The sequence below is a fragment of the Cherax quadricarinatus genome, chromosome 39 (assembly GCF_038502225.1).
Source record: "Cherax quadricarinatus isolate ZL_2023a chromosome 39, ASM3850222v1, whole genome shotgun sequence".
Classification (NCBI taxonomy): Eukaryota; Metazoa; Arthropoda; class Malacostraca; order Decapoda; family Parastacidae; genus Cherax; species Cherax quadricarinatus.
The window spans coordinates 13,640,700-13,668,312 of record NC_091330.1 but is presented as its reverse complement, the minus strand read 5'-3'; the positions used below and the strand labels follow the sequence as shown (position 1 = coordinate 13,668,312).

At 39.0% G+C, this 27,613-nt stretch overlaps 1 protein-coding gene across 1 annotated transcript in view; it reads right to left on the bottom strand.

The window, feature by feature from the left end:
- Nucleotides 1-27,613, bottom strand: part of LOC128696427 (uncharacterized) — a 51,809-nt gene that overhangs the window by 5,946 nt on the left and 18,250 nt on the right. Inside the window, exons 5-10 of the mRNA XM_070092412.1 lie at nucleotides 18,483-18,622; nucleotides 14,809-14,989; nucleotides 14,127-14,272; nucleotides 13,111-13,365; nucleotides 3,416-3,644; nucleotides 239-410 (exon numbers count right to left, since the gene is read on the bottom strand). Coding sequence (XP_069948513.1) covers nucleotides 239-410; nucleotides 3,416-3,644; nucleotides 13,111-13,365; nucleotides 14,127-14,272; nucleotides 14,809-14,989; nucleotides 18,483-18,622 — 1,123 coding nt within the window. The remainder of the gene's footprint in view (nucleotides 1-238; nucleotides 411-3,415; nucleotides 3,645-13,110; nucleotides 13,366-14,126; nucleotides 14,273-14,808; nucleotides 14,990-18,482; nucleotides 18,623-27,613) is intronic.

Genomic DNA, 27,613 nt, shown 5'->3' with positions numbered 1-27,613 from the left:
TTTTCATAAACTGAGCTATATGTCACTAAGATCATCTCACAAATGTAGATTCATTTATATTCAAAGCTCAAATGAAAATAATCTCCTACATTTTCTCTCTGAAAAGATGGCATACAATTTATCCATCTTACTGAGCACTAATCAGCAAAATGTTAAGAGATTATATCATGAAGCTTCAATCTCAACAGTGTGAGATCATGACAAAACTGGCTATACCAAAATATGTTAGGTTTCAAACCTTTTCTCCAGCGTACTGACACATCGGAGTGCATTCTGCCAGAGTCACTGGGGTTGGAGAGGTAAGCAAGGAAAAATGATGGCAATGCAACATCAAGGTGACTGTAGTTGCCGTGACCTTGTCTTTCCATCAGTGACTTGGAGAAATCCATGTACACCAAACCCTCATGTATCTGAAAATAAAATATGAGAGGTACGTACATTGTCTGTACTCTGAAGGAGGGATGGGAATATTGCAGTTTGGTGAGGCACCTGAGTTCTAAAGTCAGCATGCCTCTGGCAAAATAGCGATAGAGTGAGCAATGGTGGAAATGTTTCTTCTTTTTTGGGTCAACCTACCTTGGTGGGAGATGGCCCATATGCTAAAAAAATAAAAAATATAATAGGAATTGGAAGAACAAGAGGGTGAATAACTCAGGAAGTGAAGGAAGAATGGACAGGGGTCATCCCAGGAAGGGTTGGAGGGAGGATGCTCAGACATGCCAGCTGGAGGCTGAAAGCCTCCAGCTGGCATGTCTGAGAATTTTAGATCAGGAAGAGTGGATACAAGTAGTTTTAGAGATTTGGCATGCTGTTGGAGTGTAAATAAGGTAACATTTATGAAAGGACTCAGGGAAACTGGATAGCTTGACTTCAGTCTTGGAATTGGTAAAAAAAAGTATACTCAATGATTCATAAAAACTTTTCTTGCATCTAAAAAATGAAATGAAAGATGGTTAATATATAATCTGCTTGAGCAGAAATACCTAATACAGGTAAAAAATTCACTATTCTCAAATCAAACTTACTTGTATTTTGTACAATAAACTGGGATAACCATGCATGCTGTAAGAAGAGATTAAAATGCCAGGAGCAAGGAGCTAGTAACCCTTTCTCCTGCAGATTACTAAATTTAAAAAGAGAAACTTTTGTTTTTCTTTTTGGGACACCTTGCCTCGGTGGGATACAGCCGGTTTGTTGAAAGATGGCTGGTGTGCAAAAAAATAAATAAACAAGGATAATGAAGATATAGTTTATATACCTAAAGAAACATCTGAACCTAATTTATGAGCTGACTACAAAGAAAAACCGATAAACGATAACAAATAACATTGGAAACATAAACACATATGCAGTTTAATGTGATCCTTTATTGACAATGTTTCGCCCACACAGTGGGCTTTTTCAAGTCACAAACAGATCTACCTGGGGTGGAAGGTATGTGAGTATTTATAGTCAGGTTCAGAATGTTGAGGTCAGATGGAGAATGCTGCATCTGATGATCTACCGGGTGGGGTTATAGAGTTTAAAATCTTGGGTGGCTTGGCAGGGGTATTGGACAAGTTGTGAGCAGACCTTTTGCAGCGTTCTATGTTCTTATGTGGGATAGCGATGAAGAAGTTTCTTGGTAAGTGGTTCAGCTATGTTATAGAAGCCATTGTTCTGGTTGAAACTGTTGGTTATAGAAATAAGCGATGATTTCAGGATTCTTCGGTATTGAGTGTTGTCTTCTGTGGCAATAAGTCTTGAGTTTCTGTAGTTAATTAAATGGTTGTGTGAATTGCGATGTTGTACACAGGCATTCCTTGTATCGTCAGTCCTGCTTGCGTATTGGTGTTCTGAAATACGTGTTTGGAGGTCTCTTGATGTTTTGCCCACGTATAATTTGTTGCAGTCATTACAAGGGATTATGTATACCCCTGCAGAGGATGGAAGCTTGTCCTGTCTACTACTGGTGATGTCCTTGAAGGTCGTGGTCGTGGAGGTAGATACTTGGAATGATGTATTGGAAAAGATGTTGGAAACATGTTTGGCAATGGAGTTGGTGGGGAGGACTATGTATCTCATCTCGGCAGTGTTTTCTCTGGGTGTGTTGAAGATGTTTAATGCCCGCCGTCTGCAGTCTCTGATGAAGTGACGAGGATAGTGGAGTTTAGAAAATACTTGTTCAATTATAGTGCATTCTTCCTCAAGGAACTCATTGCTGCAAATTCTGAGTGCACGCAGAAAGAAGCCTATAATTACACCACGTTTAGTTTTGGTGTCGTGGTGAGAGTAGAAGTGGAGAAGATCGTTTTGGTTGGTTGGTTTTCGATAGACTTTAAAACGAAGTTCATGTTCTTCTCTGCAAAACTGACCATGAACTTCGTTTTAAAGTCTATCGAAAACCAACCAACCAAAACGATCTTCTCCACTTCTACTCTCACCACGACACCAAAACTAAACGTGGTGTAATTATAGGCTTCTTTCAGCACGCACTCAGAATCTGCAGCAATGAGTTCCTTGAGGAAGAATGCACTATAATTGAACAAGTATTTTCTAAACTCCACTATCCTCATCACTTCATCAGAGACTGCAGACGGCGGGCATTAAACATCTTCAACACACCCAGAGAAAACACTGCCGAGAAGAGATACATAGTCCTCCCCACCAACTCCATTGCCAAACATGTTTCCAACATCTTTTCCAATACATCATTCCAAGTATCTACCTCCACGACCACGACCTTCAAGGACATCACCAGTAGTAGACAGGACAAGCTTCCATCCTCTGCAGGGGTATACATAATCCCTTGTAATGACTGCAACAAATTATACGTGGGCAAAACATCAAGAGACCTCCAAACACGTATTTCAGAACACCAATACGCAAGCAGGACTGACGATACAAGGAATGCCTGTGTACAACATCGCAATTCACACAACCATTTAATTAACTACAGAAACTCAAGACTTATTGCCACAGAAGACAACACTCAATACCGAAGAATCCTGGAATCATCGCTTATCTCTATAACCAACAATTTCAACCAGAACAATGGCTTCTATAACATAGCTGAACCACTTACCAAGAAACTTCTTCATCGCTATCCCACATAAGAACATAGAACACTGCAAAAGGTCTGCTCACAACTTGTCCAATACCCCTGCCAAGCCACCCAAGATTTTAAACTCTATAACCCCACCCGGTAGATCATCAGATGCAGCATTCTCCACCTGACCTCAACATTCTGAACCTGACTATAAATACTCACGTACCTTCCACTCCAGGTAGATCTGTTTGTGACTTGAAAAAGCCCACTGTGTGGGCGAAACATTGTCAATAAAGGATCACATTAAACTGCATATGTGTTTATGTTTCCTTTGTGTCGGTATTTTATACCATTTATTTTCAACAAATAACATTAGTGACTGTGTACTTGCACCACTCTGTCCTGGAGGCCGGCATTTATGTGAAGTTCGTCTTTCTCAACATCAAGAATAAACTGAGGTTGGAGGTTTTTCGACATATCTTGATCAGTGAGATCGAAGAATGCCATAAGACATTTGAGTGTTGCTGTCACAATGGCTGAGCTGCCAGCTAGGCCAACTTGTCGAGGAATGTTAGTGTCGTACGAAAGGGTGAAATTGCGACGTGTCAGGGCAATTCTATAAAGAAAATGTAAATTACATTTAAAATATTCTAATAACAGTAAGCACAACAGTTACTAAAATTAAGAGAAGGGGTAAGCAGCCTTTGTTCTTGCCATTTTAGTTGCTGCTGTTCAGTTGTTAACAAAGAAGGATTCTAAAACATGTTTCCCATGATATTGAAACAAAAGTTAGACTAGAGAAACCATTTCAAGAAATATGCAGAAAATAATAAATTTGAATATTATGGTCAGCCTTACCTCTGGAAACACTGAGATAAGAAATTTTGTAACTATGATTTGATTAAGTTTAGTAGTTAAAATATCTCATTAATCAGAAAGAGTTTAAAGCTGTCCACATTGACTCATATGGATGACGAGTGGAGGCACAATGAAAGCTGCCAATAATAATGATGGGTAATGATAATTTCAGAAATTGTGTAAAAACAAAGATGAATAGGAAAAATGTGCAGAAGAAAAAACATATGATGGTATTTTATGCTAACACTCGAAGTGCAAGAAATAAAATTAATGAACTACGTTTGGTAGCATGTGCTGGGAACTTTGATATCATTGCATTAACTGAAACGTGGTATGATTTAAAGAGTCGGAATATGACTGCTGAGTGTAATATTCAGGGATTTAAGTTGTTCAATGTGGATAGATCTAATGGGAAGGGGGGAGGAGTTGCATTGTATGTTCGAGAAAATATTAATTGTTGCATAAAAAGAGGTATAAAAATAGATGGAGCAGTAACAGAGTCTGTTTGGGTAGAGTTCGTGGAGGGTCAAGAAAAATTAATTCTAGGTGTAATATACCGACCTCCAGGCTTGGATCACGATAGAGGGAGACTTCTTTGGGACGAAATTGTTAGGGCTTCTGGACACAGTAACATAGTCATAGTAGGGGACTTTAACTTTAGTCAAATTGACTGGAATTCTTTGACAGGTAATCTAGAGTCCAGTTACTTTATGGAAACAGTTCAGGACTGTTTTCTGAAACAGAGCGTAACTGAGCCTACCAGGGGTAATAATTTGCTAGACCTAGTCTTGTCAAATAAGGAAACACTCGTGAATAATCTGGAGATCACTGAAGAGCTTGGTGCAAGTGATCACAAATCCATCACTTTTAGCATTAATTGGGAATGCAAGAATAATGATAATACAGTAAAAATCCCTGATTTTCGTTCTGCCGATTATAATGGACTTAGGGAACATCTGTCTAATCTTGATTGGGGTTATCTAGCTAATGATTTTATGGACGATAATCATACTTATGAATTTGAAGGGATCTGCTTTTATGATTGTTTTCTTAATAATGTACACAGTGCCCAGAGTATATACATTCCCCAGAGAGAAATTAGGTCTAATAATAACGATCCCAAATGGGTTAACAGGAGGCTAAAGCATCTATTAGGGGAGAAAAGGGGAATTTATAGGCACATCAGAAGAGGAGAGGTTAACCTTACTGACCAATATGTTCAGCTTAAAAGAGAAGTAAAAAAGGCGATTAGAAAGGCTAAACGTGACTATGAAATTAGAGTTGCTAATGAATCAAAGACTAATCCAAAGGGGTTCTTTCAAGTGTATAGGACGAAGGTGAAGGAAAAAGTAGGACCTCTGAAAACTGGGAATGGACAGCTGACGGATAATGAACTGGAAATGTGTTCCTTATTTAATGACTATTTTTTGTCAGTTTTTACACAGGAAGATGTAAATGAGATTCCAGTAATTAACAATTATTTAGTTCCTGATGAATTTAAGTTAACTAATATTACTGTCACAAGGGACATGGTTATTAAACAGATAGACAAACTGAAACAAAATAAGTCCCCGGGACCCGATGAGTTGTTTTCAAGGGTACTTAAGGAATGCAAGATGGAGCTTAGTCAGCCATTAACGAGTGTATTCAATGCGTCCATCCTTACCAGTGTTGTGCCAGAGTTGTGGAATTTGGCTAATGTGGTTCCTATATTCAAATCAGGGGATAAGTCCACTCCTTCAAATTACCGTCCAATAAGCCTGACATCTATAGTGGGCAAGTTATTAGAATCAATTATAGCTGACATTATCAGAAGTCACCTTGAAGAGCATAACTTGATAAATGAATCTCAGCATGGATTCACGAGAGGTCGTTCCTGCCTGACAAACTTGCTGACGTTCTTCAATAGAACATTTGAGGCAGTTGACAGTGATAAGGAATATGATATTGTTTATTTGGATTTTAGTAAAGCCTTCGACAGAGTACCTCACAAGAGACTCTTAAGAAAAGTGGCAGCTCATGGTATAGGAGGTAAAGTTCTAGCATGGATTGAGGCATGGCTTACCAATAGAAACCAGAGAGTTACAATTAATGGAGTGAAATCTGAATGGGGATTAGTCACTAGTGGCATTCCACAAGGATCAGTTTTAGGCCCTCTCCTGTTCACAATTTACACTAATGACCTTGATGAAGGGATTACTAGTGACATGAGTAAGTTTGCTGATGATACAAAGATAGGCCGTATAATTCACTCTGAGGAGGATATCAATGAACTCCAGGACGATTTGAACAAATTAATGTCTTGGTCTGAAAAATGGCAGATGAAGTTTAATGTGGATAAGTGTAAGGTACTTGCCCTTGGTAATGAAAATAACCCTCGAAGCTATAATCTAGGTGAAGTAGAGCTTGGTCATACAGAATGTGAAAAAGACTTGGGAGTCATGGTAAGCAGAAATCTAAAGCCAAGACAGCAGTGCCTTAGTGTGCGCAACAAGGCCAACAGATTACTTGGATTTATCTCAAGAAGTATAAGTAACAGAAGTCCAAAAGTTATTTTACAGCTCTATACATCACTAGTGAGGCCTCATTTAGATTATGCTGCTCAGTTTTGGTCCCCTTACTACAGGATGGACATAGACTCATTAGAGAACATACAGAGAAGAATGACTAAAATGATTTACTGTGTAAGGAACCTCCCGTATGAAGATAGACTTAAAGCCTTAAATCTCCACTCTCTGGAGAGGCGTAGAATGAGGGGAGATATCATTGAAGTGTATAAGTGGATGACGGGCATAAACAAGGGAGACATTAATAAAGTACTGAGGGTGTCGAACCAGGTAAGAACCAGGAATAATGGATTTAAGTTGGATAAATTTAGATTTAGAAAGGACATAGGTAAGTACTGGTTTTCTAACAGAGTTGTAGATGCGTGGAACAGTCTTCCCAGTGGGGTGATAGAGGCTAGGACCTTGGGTAGCTTTAAGAAGAGACTGGACAAATATATGAGTGGGAGGGGCTGGGTTTGATTGGTGTCATGGGGTACAGGAGTTATTTCTTGGGTAGCTTTAGGTAGATGTCGTTTTGATAAGGACCTGCCTCGTATGGGCCAGTAGGCCTTCTGCAGTGTTCCTACATTCTTATGTTCTTATGTTCTTAATAAAAGTAAACTCTTCAATCAAGATGGAGTGAAAAAAAATATCCTGTAGCAGCACTGTGAGCAACATAAAAAAAATTATGGTACTCTCTCAAAACTGGCTTGTGCACTGAAGTATGGGAGGGTGTTGGCACCTGGAGAAGAAGTTGATATCCTTGGGGTGAAATTTGACTCCAAACTAACCATGAAGAACCATGTTGTAAATCTTGCAAACAAGGCAGCCAGGAAGCTTACAGCACTTCGCCGTATCTCGCATCTGCTTGACAGTAGGGGTTGCAAGATCCTGTACGAGGCACAAGTACGCTCACACCTTGAGTATGCTCCACTTTCTTGGGTTGCCTGCCCCCCCTCTCATCTGCGACTGCTTGACAGAGTAGAGAACAGAGCAAGACGTCTCATCTCTCACCTGGACCCATCCTGGATAGATCTGTCATTTCAGCAGAGCCTTCAACATAGGAGGGATGTGGGTGGCCTTACTGTTATGTATAAGGCCAATATTGTCAAAATACCACACTTGGATCCACTTCGAGGACAGCGTGAAACAAGCTTTTATGCCATAAGACGGGCAGAAAGCAGCAACTTCACTCTGGCTGTACCCTTCTCCAGAACATCACTCCATCTGAGATCATACATACCCAGGATGACTCGAGTATGGAACACATTCGTACAGCATAATGATGTCAACGAGATAAAGTCAGTTGATCAAATGAAAATGCTGGCCCACAGATGGCTCCAACTTCATCCTGTTCCCTACTTGTATGTCTCATAACAATAAAAATGCTTTCAAATGAGCTGATGTAGGTAACAGCTCTTAGCTTGCCAATAAAGTTAGGAATCCTTAACCTGTAAATAGCTTGTCAATAAAGCTAGGGATCCTTAACCTTGTCAAACCCTGTGTAAAAAAAAAAAAAAAAAAAAAAAGTAGATATGATATATATATGTAGGCAGTAGGTTGGTAGACAGCAACCACCAAGGGAGGTACTACCGTCCTGCCAAGTGAGTGTAAAATGAGAGCATGTAATTGTTTTACATGATCGTAGGATTGCTGGTGATTTTGTTTGTCTCATAAATATGCAAGATTATAGGTATGTCTTGCTACTTCTACTTACACTTAGGTCACACTACACATACATGTACACGTTTATTTATACACACTCATCTGAGTTTTCTTTGATTTTATCTTAATAGTTCTTGTTCTTATTACTTTTCCTTTTATATCCATGGGGAAGTGGAATAAGAATCTTTCCTCCGTAAGCCATGCGTGTTGTAAAAGTCAACTAAAATGCCGGGAAGAATGGGCTAATAACCCCTTTTCCTGTACAGATTACTAAAAAGAAGAAGAAGAAAATTGTCAAAATGGGATGTCTGAATGTGCATGGATGTTGTGCAAATGATAAGAAAGAGATGATTGTGGATGCTATGAATGAGAAGAAGCTGGATGTCCTGGCTTTAAGTGAAACAAAGCTGAAGGGGGTAGGAGAGTTTCAGTGGAGAGAAGTAAATGGGATTAGGTCAGGGGTTTCAAATAGAGTTAGAGCTAAAGTAGGAGTAGCAATCATGTTGAAGGATAAGCTATGGCAGGAAAAGAGAAAGTATAAATGTATTAATTCAAGGATTATGTGGAGTAAAATAAAGGTTGGATGTGAAAAGTGGGTTATAGTAAGCATATATGCACCTGGAGAAGAGAGAAGTGTAGAGGAGAGAGAGAGAGAGGTTTTGGGAATTATTGGGTGAGTGTGTGGGGAGTTTTGAACCAAGTGTGAGAGTACTTGTGGTTGGGGATTTCAATGCTAAAGTGAGTAAAAATGTTATAGAGGGAGTAGTAGGTAAATCTGGGGTGCCAGGGGTAAATGAAAATGGGGAGCCTTTAATTGAGCTATGTGTAGAAAGAGGTTTGGTAATAAGTAATACATATTTTATAAAAAAGAGGATAAATAAATATACATACTAGGTATAATACAGCACATAATAAAAGTAGTTTATTAGATTATATATTGGTGGATAAAAGGCTGATGACACTGTGCTCTTGGGAGATTCTGAAGAGAAGTTGCAGAGATTGGTGGATGAATTTGGTAGGGTGGGCAAAAGAAGAAAATTAAAGGTGAATACAGGAAAGAGTAAGGTTATGAGGATAACAAAAAGATTAGGTGATGAAAGATTGAATATCAGATTGGAGGGAGAGAGTATGGAGGAGGTGAATGTATTCAGATATTTGGGAGTGGACGTGTCAGCAGATGGGTCTATGAAAGATGAGGTGAATCATAGAATTGATGAGGGAAAAAGAGTGAGTGGTGCACTTAGGAGTCTGTGGAGACAAAGAACTTTGTCCTTGGAGGCAAAGAAGGGAATGTATGAGAGTATAGTTTTACCAACGCTCTTATATGGGTGTGAAGCATGGGTGATGAATGTTGCAGCGAGGAGAAGGCTGGAGGCAGTGGAGATGTCATGTCTGAGGGCAATGTGTGGTGTGAATATAATGCAGAGAATTCGTAGTTTGGAAGTTAGGAGGAGGTGCGGGATTACCAAAACTGTTGTCCAGAGGGCTGAGGAAGGGTTGTTGAGGTGGTTCGGACATGTAGAGAGAATGGAGCGAAACAGAATGACTTCAAGAGTGTATCAGTCTGTAGTGGAAGGAAGGCGGGGTAGGGGTCGGCCTAGGAAAGGTTGGAGAGAGGGGGTAAAGGAGATTTTGTGTGCGAGGGGCTTGGACTTCCAGCAGGTATGCATGAGCGTGTTTGATAGGAGTGAATGGAGACAAATGGTTTTTAATACTTGACGTGCTGTTGGAGTGTGAGCAAAGTAACATTTATGAAGGGGTTCAGGGAAACCGGCAGGCCGGACTTGAGTCCTGGAGATGGGAAGTACAGTGCCTGCACTCTGAAGGAGGGGTGTTAATGTTGCAGTTTAAAAACTGTAGTGTAAAGCACCCTTCTGGCAAGACAGTGATGGAGTGAATGATGGTGAAAGTTTTTCTTTTTCGGGCCACCCTGCCTTGGTGGGAATCGGCCAGTGTGATAATAAAAAAAAAAATAAAAAAAAAAGGTTGATGGGTAGGCTTCAGGATGTACATGTTTATAGAGGGGCAACTGATATATCAGATCATTATTTAGTTGTAGCTAGAGTTAGAGTAAGAGGCAGATGGGACAAAAGGAAAATGGCAACAAGTAAGAGAAAGGTTAAAGTGTATAAATCAAGGGAGGAAGAAGTTCGGGTGAGATATAAGCAACTATTGGCAGAAAGGTGGGCTAGTGCAAGTATGAGTAGTGTGGGGGGGGGGGGTTGAAGAGGGTTGGAATAGTTTTAAAAATGCAGTATTAGAATGTGGGGCAGAAGTTTGTGTCTTTAGGAGGGTGGGTTCAGGAGGAAAGAGGAGTGATTGGTGGAATGAAGTAAAAGGTGTGATAAAAGAGAAAAAGGTAGCTTATGAGAGGTTTTTACAAAGCAGAAGTGTTATAAGAAGAGCAGAGTATATGGAGAGTAAAAGAAAGGTAAAGAGAGTGGTGAAAGTGTAAAAGGAGAGCAGATGATAGAGTGGGAGATGCACTGTCAAGAAATTTTTATGAAAATAAGAAAAAAAATTTGGAGTGAGATAAACAAGTTAAGAAAGCCCAGGGAACGAATGGATTTGTCAGTTAAAAACATAGTAGGGGACTTAGTAGATGGGGAGATGGAGGTATTTGGTAGATGGCGGGAATATTTTCAGGAACTTTTAAATGTCAACGAAGAAAGTGAGGCGGTAATTTCATGCACTGGCCAGGAAGGTATACCATCTTTTAGGAGTGAAGAAGAGCAAGATGTGAGTGTGGAGGAGGTGCGCGAGGCATTACGTAGAATAAAAAGGGGTAAAGCAGCTGGAACTGACGGGATCATGACAGAAATGCTAAAAGCAGGGGAGGATATAGTGTTGGAGTGGTTGCTGTTTTTGCTTAATAAATGTATGAAAGAGGGGAAGGCACCTAGGTATTGGCAGAGAGTTTGTATAATTCCTTTATATAAAGGGAAGGGATAAGAGAGTTTGTAAAAATTATAGAGGAATAAGTTTACTGAGTATACCAGGAAAACTGTATGGTAGGGCTATTATTGAAAGAATTAGAGGCAAGATAGAATGTAGGATTGCAGATGAGCAAGGAGGTTTTAGAGTGGGTAGGAGATGTGTAGATCAAGTGTTTACATTGAGGCATACATGTGAACAGTATTTAGATCAAGGTAGGGAAGTTTTCATTGCATTTATGGATTTAGAAAAGGCATATGATAGAGTGGATAGGGGAGCAATGTGGCAGATGTTGAAGTACATGGAATAGGTAGTAAGTTACTAAATGCTGTCGAGTTTTTATGAGGATAGTGAGGCTCAGGTTAGGGTGTTGTAAAAGAAGTGTTCGGGAGAGGTGTGGGATTAAATTATTGGGAATCAATTATAAAATGGGAATTGACACAGTTACTTTTTGCTGATGATACTGTGCTTATGGGAGATTCCAAAGAAAAGTTGCAAAGGTTAGTGGATGAGTTTGGAAGAGTGTGTAAAGGTAGAAAGTTGAAAGCGAACATAGAAAAGAGTAAGGTGATGAGGGTATCAAATGATTTAGATAAAGAAAAATTGGAGAGGAGGAGTATGGAAGAAGTGAATGTTTTCAGATATTTGAGAGTTGACGTGTCAGCGGATGGATATATGAAGGACGAGGTTAACCACAGAATTGACGAAGGAAAAAAGGTGAGTGGTGCATTGAGGTATATGTGGAGACAAAAGACATTACCTATGGAGGCAAAGAAGGGAATGTATGAAAGTATAGTGGTACCAACACTCTTATATGGGTGTGAAGCTTGGATTGTAAATGCTGCAGTGAGGAGGCAGTTGGAGGTGGTTGAGATGTCCTGTCTAAGGGCAATGTGTGGTGTAAATATTGTGCAGAGAATTCAGTGTGGAAATTAGGAGAAGGTGTGGAGTTAATAGAAGTATAAGTCAGAGGGCTGAAGAGGGGCTGTTGAGGTAGTTTGGTCATTTAGAGAGAATGGATCAAAGTAGAATGACATGGAGAGCGTATAAATCTGTAGGGGAAGGAAGGCTGGGGGGAAGGGGGGTAAAGGAGGTTTTGTGAATGAAGGGCTTGGACTTCCAGCAAGCATGTGTGAGTATGTTAGATAGGAGTGAATGGAGACGAATGGTATTTGGGACCTGACGAGCTGTTGGAGTGTGAACAGGGTAATATTTAGTGAGGGGATTCAGGGAAACCAGTTATGTTTATATAGCGGGACTTGAGTACTGGAAATGGGAAGTACGATGCCTGCACTTTAAAGGAAGGGTTTGAGATATTGGCAGTTTGGAGGGATATGTTGTGTATCTTTATATGCATATGCTTCTAAACTGTTGTGTTCTGGGCACCTCTACAAAAACAGTGATTATGTATAAGTGAGATGAAAGTGCTGAATGATGAGGAAAGTATTTTCTTTTTGGGGATTTTCTTTCCTTTTGGGTCACCCTGCCTCGGTGGGAGATGGCCAACTTGTTAAAAAAAAAACACAAATATTGTAAAAAAAAGGAACAAGCTATGATGACTAAACCTAGTATATCCCTTCAAACACAAGATAAGAAAGTCTTGAAAGGTTACACCATGAGGAACAAGATCATAAAGAGTGAGAACGTGGTCACTGATAACCTACCACAATTTGAAATTGGTAACTTTATATCACAAGACAGTCTATGGAAATAAGAGATGAAATCCCCACCAACAGATGCAGAGTCAGTTGCAATTTGAACAACTGCTTTTCAAATGGCAAGGGTTAATGAGCTCGATAAGTTATATTTCTGCCTTTATCTTTTACACACTTAAACAGGGACATTTATATGAATCGTCCTTTATACGACTGTATAATACTGATTACAGTTTTCTTATCATGTACTGAGCTCTGCCAAAGGCTGCCAAAGAACAGAACTTTGTGAACAGTTTGGGGACAAGGTCAAATTTAACACGAGTCCTAAATCCTGGTAATTAAGATTAATATGTCAGTAATTATTACTCAATTCAAGTTCAATGAATTCCTCTTAAAGAAATATAATTACATCAACTTCACTTACCCTCTTTGCACACAATAATAATAGAATTTTTTGCAGGTGGCCTGAAGTAAACGCAGTCCTCCTAGGTAACCTTCTTTATCACTAATGCCATACAGGTCAGACATGGATCCAAATTCGGTGGGATCATTAACAGGATGAGGAATGAGGCGAAGGTTTGAGCTCTCAGTAATGGTGACTTCAGCCCAAAAATTGGCTATGGAAAGAGACACTGTCTTGCCATTGAAACCATCAGAAGGATTTCCCATCAAACCAACCCTGCAGAGAAACAGAATTCAATATTGTAAATATCAGTACATACAGCACAGTACACTGTATATACAAAATAATTTTAGTGTACACCTTTTTGTATCCTTTGTTACAGTGGCTGACACTGATATTTTCCTTGTGGCCTAGTGGCAAACCTCTCACTTCACAAGCTGAGGGTCCGGGTTCGATTCCTGACAAGCGTGGAAACATGGAAGTGTTTCTTTACACCAGCTGTCCATATTCACTCATCAGTAAAAATGGGTACCTGGGTATTTGTTCACTGGAGTGGGTTGCATCCCGGGACAAAACTAACCTAATTTGCCCAAAATGCTCTACAAAACAAGTGGCTCCCATATAGTAGTATGTCATTCATGTCAGCTTGGCCTATATACCTTGTACATGTACTTGTAGAAATAAAGATATTATTATTATTATTATTATTATTATTATTATTATTATTGTAAATCACAAGATGCCCAATGCTCTAGATTCATCCATCATGAAATCCATATGGCATTATTTTGACCTTCTACCCTCTGCCATTCATGATTTTGGGCTCTTTATTTGCATAGTGCTTTTATGTAGATTCAGATATACACATGGAACAGACTGAGATCCAAGAATGCACACTCTCTTGAATGGTTGATTGTTAAACGAAAATAATTTAAATAGACCATGCTACAATTAAAAAAAAATTAATCATCATATTTTGCTAAACTATAAAATTTCAATACTGAACTTAAACAATGAAAATTAATATGGGTACTTACCTAGCATATGCTCTCATAGTAATAGGATCTCTACATTCATTTTCTTCTTGGTTAGCAAAGTAAGACACCCAAGACTCATAATCCTTCAGTCCTACTTGTCCAATAAGTTGGAAACCTGTGGGCAGCTTCATCCCATAAACTAACACCTACCAGTGTAGGTGTTAGTTTATAATAATTAGTGCTTACAAGGTGAAATGCTGAAAAGTATGGTAAAACAAAGACAATTATCATAGAGCAAGCCTTTATTACATAGTTCACTCATTTGAGTAAAACACTGTCTAATAAGGACTTATTCTACAATAAGTGTGCTTGTCTTTCCATACAGATTAGTTCATTTTAAGGTTCTAAGATTAACAGTCCTTCATTGTTAAAGCTAAGCCTGATTCAGGGTCATTCCAAAAATCTTGCCTTAATGCTGCAGTTTCCATAGGAATGTCTTAAAATTATTCTTATTGCAAGAAAGATGAGTGACAGAGTATAAATCTCACTTGCATATGATCTAGGTTAGCGTTTCCACCTACACTCAACAAGAGGCTAGCAGAGATTAGTATCATTATAAATCCAGTCAGATTTTTCAACCTTCTTCATCAATTTTTGAATACATGAAATACTATACAGGCTTAAAGTGTCAAGACCTCTTATTTATAAAAACAATTATTAGAAATAGAGAAATAAACAGAACCTTTTTCACATTTATAATCCATTCCATAAATGCGCCAAATGTACGCTGTGTAGTCTTCAGATGTTCACCCAAATACACTGGAACCAATGCCACTGTCTCACTCCGGAAAGTGTAAAAGACTACACTGGCATTTCGAGAGCCAGTTACATTTGGTAAAGGCTTCTCTAAGAACTTCAAGATCCTAGAAACAAACATAAATTACATTTTAAATGAGTTTTCAGTTGCTTTAGCCTGTCTCAAAATTTTAATTATACCAGTTAAGCATTATTGGCTATCATAATTTTTATTCAATATTTTTATCTAAAAATAAAGATTAATTAAGATTTTCCATAACTGCTATTGCATTTTGTAATAAAAACTAAGAATAAAGATACTGTTTACAGTAGAGCTCAGCTGTAAAATACTACCATAAATATTTCACATAAAAGACAAAAGAGTATATATGAAAATAAAAGTATCATTAGCAAATGTTTATAAAGACCCAGAGAGAGAGAAAAACATTAAGACAAATAAAACAAATCACAAAGAATATAATTCAAATGTAAAGAAATCTACTGTAATAGACTTACTACATACTTATTTGTCTGATGGCAAACTTCAACAATACCTCTTGATGAAATGGGCTCTGACTCTTCCATATCATAGTATATGGCTAAATCCCCATCTGTTTTCCGACGGAAATAGTCAATCACCTGGGCAATGTCAAACTTGGAATCCTGTGCATTTAAGAAAACAATAACTACTGTACTTATTGATTAATGTAATAATTTCCTACAGCTTACATCACTGCTTCAAAACACTTTGCTGCCTCACAACTTTATTTTATTCTTCCATATTCAATATATAATGTTCATCTCTGAACTTCATATAAAGTACATCATTCTTTTAGTGACTTAAGTGGGTTTCAGATCATTGGCTGTATAAGTGAATAAGTACATTATAACTTTTACAGTACTATATGAAAAACTATTATACAGGTCTCCCTCAACATTCGCGAGGGTTAGGGGATCAAGAGCCTCGCGAATGTTGAAAAATCACGAATGTTTGGTGCCCGAATATTTATTATTATTATTTATTATCACACCGGCCGATTCCCACCAAGGCAGGGTGGCCCGAAAAAGAAAAACTTTCACCATCATTCACTCCATCACTGTCTTGCCAGAAGGGTGCTTTACACTACAGTTTTTAAACTGCAACATTAACACCCCTCCTTCAGAGTGCAGGCACTGTACTTCCCATCTCCAGGACTCAAGTCCGGCCTGCCGGTTTCCCTGAATCCCTTCATAAATGTTACTTTGCTCACACTCCAACAGCACGTCAAGTATTAAAAACCATTTGTCTCCATTCACTCCTATCAAACACGCTCACGCATGCCTGCTGGAAGTCCAAGCCCCTCGCACACAAAACCTCCTTTACCCCCTCCCTCCAACCCTTCCTAGGCCGACCCCTACCCCGCCTTCCTTCCACTACAGACTGATACACTCTTGAAGTCATTCTGTTTCGCTCCATTCTCTCTACATGTCCGAACCACCTCAACAACCCTTCCTCAGCCCTCTGGACAACAGTTTTGGTAATCCCGCACCTCCTCCTAACTTCCAAACTACGAATTCTCTGCATTATATTCACACCACACATTGCCCTCAGACATGACATCTCCACTGCCTCCAGCCTTCTCCTCGCTGCAACATTCATCACCCACGCTTCACACCCATATAAGAGCGTTGGTAAAACTATACTCTCATACATTCCCCTCTTTGCCTCCAAGGACAAAGTTCTTTGTCTCCACAGACTCCTAAGTGCACCACTCACTCTTTTTCCCTCATCAATTCTATGATTCACCTCATCTTTCATAGACCCATCCGCTGACACGTCCACTCCCAAATATCTGAATACGTTCACCTCCTCCATACTCTCTCCCTCCAATCTGATATTCAATCTTTCATCACCTAATCTTTTTGTTATCCTCATAACCTTACTCCTTCCTGTATTCACCTTTAATTTTCTTCTTTTGCACACCCTACCAAATTCATCCACCAATCTCTGCAACTTCTCTTCAGAATCTCCCAAGAGCACAGTGTCATCGGCAAAGAGCAGCTGTGACAACTCCCACTTTGTGTGTGATTCTTTATCTTTTAACTCCACGCCTCTTGCCAAGACCCTCGCATTTACTTCTCTTACAACCCCATCTATAAATATATTAAACAACCACGGTGACATCACACATCCTTGTCTAAGGCCTACTTTTACTGGGAAAAAATTTCCCTCTTTCCTACATACTCTAACTTGAGCCTCACTATCCTCGTAAAAACTCTTCACTGCTTTCAGTAACCTACCTCCTACACCATACACTTGCAACATCTGCCACATTGCCCCCCTATCCACCCTGTCATACGCCTTTTCCAAATCCATAAATGCCACAAAGACCTCTTTAGCCTTATCTAAATACTGTTCACTTATATGTTTCACTGTAAACACCTGGTCCACACACCCCCTACCTTTCCTAAAGCCTCCTTGTTCATCTGCTATCCTATTCTCCGTCTTACTCTTAATTCTTTCAATTATAACTCTACCATACACTTTACCAGGTACACTCAACAGACTTATCCCCCTATAATTTTTGCACTCTCTTTTATCCCCTTTGCCTTTATACAAAGGAACTATGCATGCTCTCTGCCAATCCCTAGGTACCTTACCCTCTTCCATACATTTATTAAATAATTGCACCAACCACTCCAAAACTATATCCCCACCTGCTTTTAACATTTCTATCTTTATCCCATCAATCCCGGCTGCCTTACCCCCTTTCATTTTACCTACTGCCTCACGAACTTCCCCCACACTCACAACTGGCTCTTCCTCACTCCTACAAGATGTTATTCCTCCTTGCCCTATACACGAAATCACAGCTTCCCTATCTTCATCAACATTTAACAATTCCTCAAAATATTCCTTCCATCTTCCCAATACCTCTACCTCTCCATTTAATAACTCTCCTCTCCTATTTTTAACTGACAAATCCATTTGTTCTCTAGGCTTTCTTAACTTGTTAATCTCACTCCAAAACTTTTTCTTATTTTCAACAAAATTTGTTGATAACATCTCACCCACTCTCTCATTTGCTCTCTTTTTACATTGCTTCACCACTCTCTTAACTTCTCTCTTTTTCTCCATATACTCTTCCCTCCTTGCATCACTTCTACTTTGTAAAAACTTCTCATATGCTAACTTTTTCTCCCTTACTACTCTCTTTACATCATCATTCCACCAATCGCTCCTCTTCCCTCCTGCACCCACTTTCCTGTAACCACAAACTTCTGCTGAACACTCTAACACTACATTTTTAAACCTACCCCATACCTCTTCGACCCCATTGCCTATTGCCTATTCAATATTTTTATCAAAAAATAAAGATTAATTAAGATTTTCCATAACTGCTATTGCATTTTGTAATAAAAACTAAGAATAAAGATACTGTTTACAGTAGAGCTCAGCTGTAAAATACTACCATAAATATTTCACATAAAAGACAAAAGAGTATATATGAAAATAAAAGTATCATTAGCAAATGTTTATAAAGACCCAGAGAGAGAGAAAAACATTAAGACAAATAAAACAAATCACAAAGAATATAATTCAAATGTAAAGAAATCTACTGTAATAGACTTACTACATACTTATTTGTCTGATGGCAAACTTCAACAATACCTCTTGATGAAATGGGCTCTGACTCTTCCATATCATAGTATATGGCTAAATCCCCATCTGTTTTCCGACGGAAATAGTCAATCACCTGGGCAATGTCAAACTTGGAATCCTGTGCATTTAAGAAAACAATAACTACTGTACTTATTGATTAATGTAATAATTTCCTACAGCTTACATCACTGCTTCAAAACACTTTGCTGCCTCACAACTTTATTTTATTCTTCCATATTCAATATATAATGTTCATCTCTGAACTTCATATAAAGTACATCATTCTTTTAGTGACTTAAGTGGGTTTCAGATCATTGGCTGTATAAGTGAATAAGTACATTATAACTTTTACAGTACTATATGAAAAACTATTATACAGGTCTCCCTCAACATTCGCGAGGGTTAGGGGATCAAGAGCCTCGCGAATGTTGAAAAATCACGAATGTTTGGTGCCCGAATATATTGTAGGGAAATATAATACAATACTTCTTCCTTAACTTATTGAACCATGAACAATCATAAAATACATGAAAACATCGTAAATTGTACTAAATACATACATGTTATGGTTTAATAACAGGTATGTTATTAAATACCACTGCCTTCACCACTGCCTCCACTTCCTCGACCACTGCGAGTCCCTACTACCCTCCCTCCGACCCCCCCCAACTGGCAGCCAGCCCTCCTACCAGTGTGGTGAGTGTTTTGTTTGTTCATTATTTACTATTAAACTACAGTATAAATAATGTAAACCCATTCATGACTGCATATTGGAATAACTATTCGGACAGGTATTGGACGGTGACATCATGTGTTGACTCTTGAACACAGCAAAGAATCAAACATTTCTGCTACTGCTAATAATAACAATAGTAGTAGTAGTAATAATACTACTAATAATAATAATAATAAATTATAATAATAATAAATACGATAGAATTGATTTAACCCCTTCAGGGTCCAAGGCCAAAATCTGAAGTGGTGCTCCAGTGTCCAAGAAATTTTGAAAAAAAAAAAAAATTATTTTTTCTTACAGAATTAAAGAGCATATTTTTGTGAAGGTAATAAGACAAAAAAAAAATTCTGATCAGTACTTACCGAGATACAGTGCCAAGAAGTTTGTCAAAAATGATGTGGTGGCGGCAACATCAACGAATTCCACATACGCGCATTACATTATTTTGCGGTTTTTGTTGTTTTTTTCTTTTCTTTTCCAATTTTTTTCTATTCCTACTAACATTTGGGGCCTGAGAGACCAATACTGTATATAATGTATATATATAAACTCACTGTATTGAACACAATAACCGCACTAAAGTTATTATCATATTATTGTTTACCACTGTTGTTTATTACAATAAACATGCACAAATCTTGTATAATACTAATGTTCTATCATATATTTACATATTTACAATCACTGGACATGGTTTTAGAACTGCTGGAGCTTGTGGAACTCCTTGAAACAAGGCACCATGCACAGAGGCACCTTACATTCCTCACACATAAACCGAGTGTCTTTGCGTCTTTGTTGCCGTCTTTTTGTTTGTGCACAGACGATGCATCTCTTCTGAGCAAATTTCTTCTGAGTTGAAGGAAGTTGTATTATGAAATGATCACCTTCCCTCCTCAAACGCTTGGGTATATCCTGAGGAATTCGAGGACCGTGTTGTATAGCAGGTGTTGTTACCTGGTACTTCATTATGAGTTGTCTGACAACAGACAAACAAAATTCACCATACGGTGGTCTGTTGCCAGTCTTTATTTGGTACATATTATATGCATTGAGCATTGAAATGTCCATGAGATGGAAGAAAAGTTTCATGTACCACTTGTAACTCTTACGAACACAGTCAACAAAACCAATCTGCATGTCACATTTGTCAACCAAGCGCATGTTTTGTGTATAATCAATCACTGTCACTGGTTTCGAATACGTTCATTAGTCACTCGATCAACTTTGCCACTGTCTTGCATTTCATTACGGTGAATGGTTGTCAACAATGTGACATCTCGTTTGTCATGCCACCGTAATGCCATGATGTCATTGGCAGTAAACACCTGCACGTCATCACCACGAGCACCTGCGTTGAGCCTGGGCATATGTTTACGATTAGAACGCACTGTGCCACACACATCTGTCTTGTTCACTCGCATGAAATCACTGAGTAATGGGCTTGTGTACCAGTTATCGGTATATAATGTATGCCCCTTACCAAGATAAGGTGCCATCATGTTTCTCACTACGTCACCTGAGATACCCAATAACATCTTGGTATCTTTCAATGTTTTACTACCCGTGTATACAACAATATCCAACACCAGGCCACTGTCACAATCACAGAGTACAAACAGTTTTATACCAAAGCGTTTCCTCTTGCTCGGTATATACTGCTTGAATGACAGTCTACCTTTGAACAAAATCAAAGACTCGTCAATTACAAGATTCTTGAATGGATAAAAGTATATGCTGAACTTTTGTTTGAGATACATGAAAACATTTCTAATCTTGTATAACCTGTCACTTCTGTCAGGCCTGGTTTTGTCAGAGAAGTGCAACATACGTAAGAGTAAGATAAACCTGTTCACTGGTATGATTTCACTGAAGACCGGGGTAGAAATTAGCCGATCTGTGGACCAGTATGCTTTTATATTATGCTTATAGACGTGAGGCATAAGCATTATTGTTGCAAAAAGCAAATACATTTCTGCAACAGTCGTCTCTTTCCACCTGTGTAGTCTTGACTGTGGTGATAAGATCGTATTTGCCATGGTGTACTCAAAATACTTATTACTTTCCCTGACAATAATTTCCATCAATGGCTGGTCAAAGAATAATTCAAAGAATTCCAGTTCATTGGCCGTGGTTCCAAGGGGACAAGTAGGTAGAATTCCACTTTGAGAATCATCAAAGTGGTGAGGCTTGGGAACAAAATTGGGATTTTGCTGCCAATCCCACATACGGTTTGCTGGTGGATACTGGACATCATAGGCTGGTTGTGCGGGTGGTTGTGGTTGTGGTGGGCTGGTGGCTGGCGCTCCGCTTTGTCCTTGAACTGACGAGTCAGCAGCGTGGGTCCCAGCGTGGCCTGGTGAGTCACGCATGGCGGTGCCACTACCATCACCACTAACACCATCCACTGATGCCTGTGGTCTATCCATGCCAAGTGTAGCCACATCATCCTCACTATCACTACCTAAAACTGGTGTTGGGCCACGGGATGTACTCTGGGATGTACTCCGGGATGTACTCTGGGATGTACTCCGTCCCCTGGGCACAGCATAGGGTACACTACCCGAGCGCATGCGGCAGCGAACATACTGACGCTTCACTGGTGAATATGATTCCTCACTATCACTACTCGATTGATCGTCGAGCGCAATAAAATCACAGTCCACGTCACTATCATCATCATTACTGAAGTCAGAGGCCTGGCCACGCGAAAATATTAGTTTTCTCTTGCGATGAGGAACAACCGACCGTGAGTCACGAGTGCCCACACCAGAGGTAGAAGGTTGAGGATCGTCAGGGTTTTCTGCACTATTATCGATATCCTGGTCATTCTTTTCGGTCACTAACTGATCAAAGCCGTAGAATTCGTCTTCATTTCCACTTCCATCAGTGTCAGAACTATCAGATAGGAAGAGGAGAGTCCCAATTTTCCGGGGAGTGAGAGCTGACTTGCGACGAGGCATGGTGAACAAGGGTAACTGAGCCGGCGTTCCCACAATGCTATGCGGGCGCCTAGATTTTTTGTTTATGGCGCACACCCACCACGCAGACCCGTTCTCTCACATGTAGGCCTATGAGCATTTTCGCGCTAAATTTGACGGCGCTAGAATTTTGGCATAGATCTACGGTTTGGACACTCAACGTAAAGCCGTTGATCTACGGGACGGACCCTGAAAGGGTTAATATATTATTATTATTATTATTATTATTATTATTATTATTATTATTAATAACATGTATGATATTAAATACCACTGCCTCGACCACTGCCTCACCCACTGCCTCACCCACTGCCTCACCCACTGCCTCAACTGCTGCCTCAACTGCTGCCTCACTCACTGCCTCACCCAATGCCTCAACCGCTTCCCCAACCACTGCCTCTACCACTCCAGTGGCACTCAATCTACAAGCACCAAACACAATGAATTATTGTGAAATGTTTGGAAGAGCATGGAGACTAATGCTCACTCCAGCATAAACAAAGCCACACTGACGATGTGTCAACCACTCCTTCGTATTTTTGTACAATTTCTTTCTTCAATTCTATCATATTTATTATTATAATTATTATTATTATTATTACTACTACTATTGTTATTATTAGCAGTAGCAGAAATGTTTGATTCTTTGCTGTGTTCAAGAGTCAACACATGATGTCACCGTCCAATACCTGTCCGAACAGTCATTCCAATATGCAGTCATGAATGGGTTTACATTATTTGTACTGTAGTTTAATAGCAAATAATGAACAAACAAAACACTCACCACACTGGTAGGAGGGCTGGCTGCCAGTTGGGGGGGTCAGAGGGAGGGTAGTAGGGACTGGCAGGTGGCGGGAAACTTAAATATGATTTGGCGGCTGGGAATTTGGAGGCTGGGAATTTGGCGGTTGGTAATTCACGAATGTGTGAAGCCCGCGAAAGTTGAAAACGTGAATGTAGAGGGAGACCTGTACGTATATGGATGGTTTCATGAACAGCTGATAGTTGAAACTAGTAATGACCCTCGTATTGTAGATAGTCTTAATGACCCTCGTGTAGTAGATAGTCTTTTTAGTATGATAATAAGATGTTATCTTCATTATAGAATAATAAGAAAATATTACAACCTTTATATTATAATAATAAGGTAAAAGGACCCCAATGGAAATAAGTCACTCTGTCTGACTTTTTTGGGTTATCCTAGGTTCTCTACACATATGCTGCTATGCATGATAATTCTATGTAACTGTATTTGTGTATACCTGAATAACCTTACTTACTTACTAGTGATGGTGAGCTTATAGTCAGAATATAAATGACTACTGACAACTCGAGGGAAATGGACACTAATGCATTTGCTTATGAGACCTTTACTGAACACATTTCGATCTGATCACTTCAAGTGATCACTTGAATGGATCACTTTAAGTGATCAAGACCCAAAGACTGAAAAGTTTTCAATAATGGTGTCCTGAGTGAATGCATTAGTGGCCAATTCCCTCATGATGGTAAACTTACTAATTGGATATACACAAGAACAACTGCTTTGTAGAAATATTAAGAGACAGATTATTTAAAGGTGAGACTAATGATGACATAAAGAGCATTGAATATCTTAGAATATTTGTTTAGAATGGGATTTCTTGAAGCTTTTTTGATGTGGCCACTATCTTCACAGACAGAGATGGTGACTCAAACATATTTTCCAACTGCATTCAAGATCTTAATAGACATTTAAGAATACAGTATTTTTTTCTCTTCTTCTTTCAACAAATCAGCTGCATCCTACCAAGGCAGGGTGGCCCAAAAAGAAAAGCGAAAGTTTCTCTTTTTCTTTCTTTCAACACACCGGCCGTATCCCACCAAGGCAGGGTGGCCCAAAAGGAAAAACAAAAGTTTCTCCTTTTACATATACTAATATATACAGGAGAAGGGGTTAGTAGCCCCTTGCTCCCGGCATTTTAGTCGCCTCTTACAACACGCACGGCTTACGGAGGAAGAATTCTGTTCCACTTCCCCATGGAGATAAGAAGAAATAAACAAGAACAAGAACTAGTAAGAAAATAGAAGAAAACCCAGAGGGGTGTGTATATATGTATAGGCTTGTATATGTATGTGTAGTGTGACCAGAGTGTAAGTAGAAGTAGCAACACATACCTGAAATCTTGCATGTTTATGAGACAGAGAAAAGACACCAGCAATCTTACCATCATGTAAAACAATTGCAGGCTTTCGTTTTACACTCACTTGGCAGGATGGTAGTACACCTCCTGGGCCGGATTAAGAGGTCTCCGGGTCCTAGGCTATTCAGATTGGCGGGGCCCCTTTGAGTTACGGGTAAGCGAAGCGACCCCTTCCAGCTTGGGGGTGGGGGGGGTCGGTGTGAGCCTGTTTAAGGTCTAATTAACCCTTTCAGGGTCCAAGGCCAAAATCTGAAGTGGTGCCCCAGTGTCCAAGAATTTTCAAAAAAAAAAATTTTTATTTTTTCTTATGAAATGGTAAGAATCTTTTTGTGAAGGTAATAAAACAAAAAGTACGAAATTTGATGGAAAATTGACGAAATTATGCTCTCGTGAATTTTGATGTGTCAGAGATATTTACAAATCGGCGATTTTGCCGACTTTGACTCCCATTTTAGGCCAATTACATTATTCCAGTCGACCAAATTCTTAGCTATTTCACTAGTATTACTTCTATTCTATCGATTGAGCACAAGAAATCGCCAAGTCAAACATTTCAACTACAAAATAAAGTGACCGGAAATTGGTAATTTGGCCAATTTAACACTAAAGTTCAAAATATTCCAATTTCAAAATAGGGTCCGGAATAAACAATGTAGGTATTCCTGGCACTAAACTAACATTTCCTCTGTTCATTAGTTATGTTTTGAGTCTTTACAAATAAATTCCATTTTGAATTTTTATTCACACCAAAAAATAGAAGATTTACTGTTATGCAATATTGTAATAATTGTATAAATATCATCACCACATTTATGAATGTATATTAGACCCACCAGCTGGCGTGTATAAGACGTGTGAGGTCGTTTGTTTACTCTTGAACATCGGCAAAAATTTAACATTTCCGCCACTTTGAGCTCAGTTTCAAGCCATTTCCAGTGCTAACACCAATCAAAATTATCTCTATTTCTGTGATATGTCTTCCATTCTATCAAATGAGATCAAGAAATCACAAATACAACTATAAAAAACATACGAAAAAATACTGCAAAGTCGCTGTTTTAATCGAAAATCACGGTCTCAGTTTTTTTTCTCTCATTATACACAATGTGCTGCAGGATTTGTTTTATGTGGTGCACACATACCACATAGATGTATTCTCTCATATCTAGGCCCAAATTTACCACTCACAGTTTATCAGAGTGAGCTGAGCTCATGACGTAGATCTACGGTTTAAACCCTGAACGTAAAGCCGTAGATCTACGGGACGGACCCTGAAAGGGTTAAATACATTCTGGCTATTTAGATTAAATTTAATAGGGAAAGTACATCAAGACAACCAAAACCATTTACCAACAGCCATTATAACTATCTTGTTAAATCATGCATTTTAAAGATAATAAACTCAAGACAGCATAGTATTACTAGATTAGGCTATTAAGTAGTGACATCATGTACCTATTATATTCAGCATAACCACTACAGCACTATTATTCCCTTTATAAATCACTGACCATTATTGTTATCATTGCATCATGCATAAGACTATCAAATCATATAAACTCAAGAAAGTAAAGAATTGTTTATATTCACAGGCACTACTTAAATAAACTTTTTTCTGGATTTCATATTGGCAAAATCATCAATTATATTCTGAAAATCAATATTTCTTGTTAGATCAGACTCAATGGTCAACAAGGCAATTTATCTTGGCTCATTGTTGAACGGAGCTGGTTTTTCACTCTTTTCAAAACAGAAAATGAACGTTCTCCTTCACAGTTAGTAGCTGGAAGTGTTAGGTAAAGGCGATACACTATGTCAACATTAGGGAAGGTTTCTGAGATACCTGCATTTCTTAAATGTTTCAAAGCAGCTGAGGGTGCACATTTTTCAGGTGGAGCTTTAATCTGATTCATATACCCAGAAAAATGAACTATTTCTTCAACAAATGTGTCCTGAACATCTGCTGAAAGGTGTTGTTGCAACTTTAATGCAGCTTCTCTCAATTCTGCATCTGGCATAGTAGTAATTTTGAACAGAAATCCAAACTTGTCATTGAGATTCTGGTAGATTTCTTTTCTTTTCACCAATTCTGTAATCAGTGAATCCAGAATGACGAAGTATGTAGCTGTCTTACATTTCTGCCTTGGTAGCAACACAATTTCATTGTCTGGCTCTTCAAAATTGCGTTTCCTCTTCCTTGACCGCTGATGATCAGCCCGGTAACTGTAGTCTTTCACCAGCAGTTTAGCTTTCTCTTCAAACATTTCAAAAGCTTCATCATTGCAAAGTGAGCTTACAAATTCCACTAAGCCTGCATAGAGGTTAGCACAAGTAGCCATTTCAATTTCAATTTTGTGAAGTGTCTTGTTCGTGGCATTTAACCGTTCCAGTATACAGTCCCAAAGCACACAGAGTAAGGCCAATTCAAAATCTTCCAATTTTGATGCTAAGCTGGCTGCTTCGCTTCTTGTAGTTGCTGTCTGGTCTTCATCCTCTGCTATTTGGATCAAAGCAGAACGTATTTCAGCAAAGCTGTCTTTCAAAGCATGTGTTGCATCATGCTGCGCTGACCACCTTGTTGTTGATAATGATTTGATGACATCTCCATGAATGGTTGACTTGAGTATACTCCACCGATGCGTTGAAGCAGAGAAAAAATTAAAGAGTGCTTGTAAAAGTCCAAAAAATGAAACTGCAGCGACACAACACTCCGCAGCACATGACCCAACAAGATTAAGAGAATGTGCTGAGCAGGGCACATATTCAGCAAGTGGGTTGATTTGCTTGATACGGGCTTGCAATCCATTATATTTACCCAACATGTTACTTGCATTGTCGTAGCTCTGGCCACGGCAATCCATAATAGAGAGATCATGTTCAAGCAGAGTATCCAGTACTACATTCATCATTGTTTCTCCATCATGGCCTGAAAGAGGAATGAATTTTATAAAGCGCTCTACAGGCTTACCAGTGGAGTCGACAAAGCGAACAATGAATGTCAATTGATCTGTATGTGAAATATCTGGTGTTGAATCTACACTTATTGCAAAGTATTTTGCAGTTTTCATAGCTGCTATGATGTTATTGAGGACCTTCTTAGTCATCAGTTCAATAAATTCATTGCATATAGTAGATGACATGTAAGATACAGTGCCTCTTCCTGCATTCCCAAGGCGTGACACATGATTTGCTAAGAATGGATCGAATTGTGC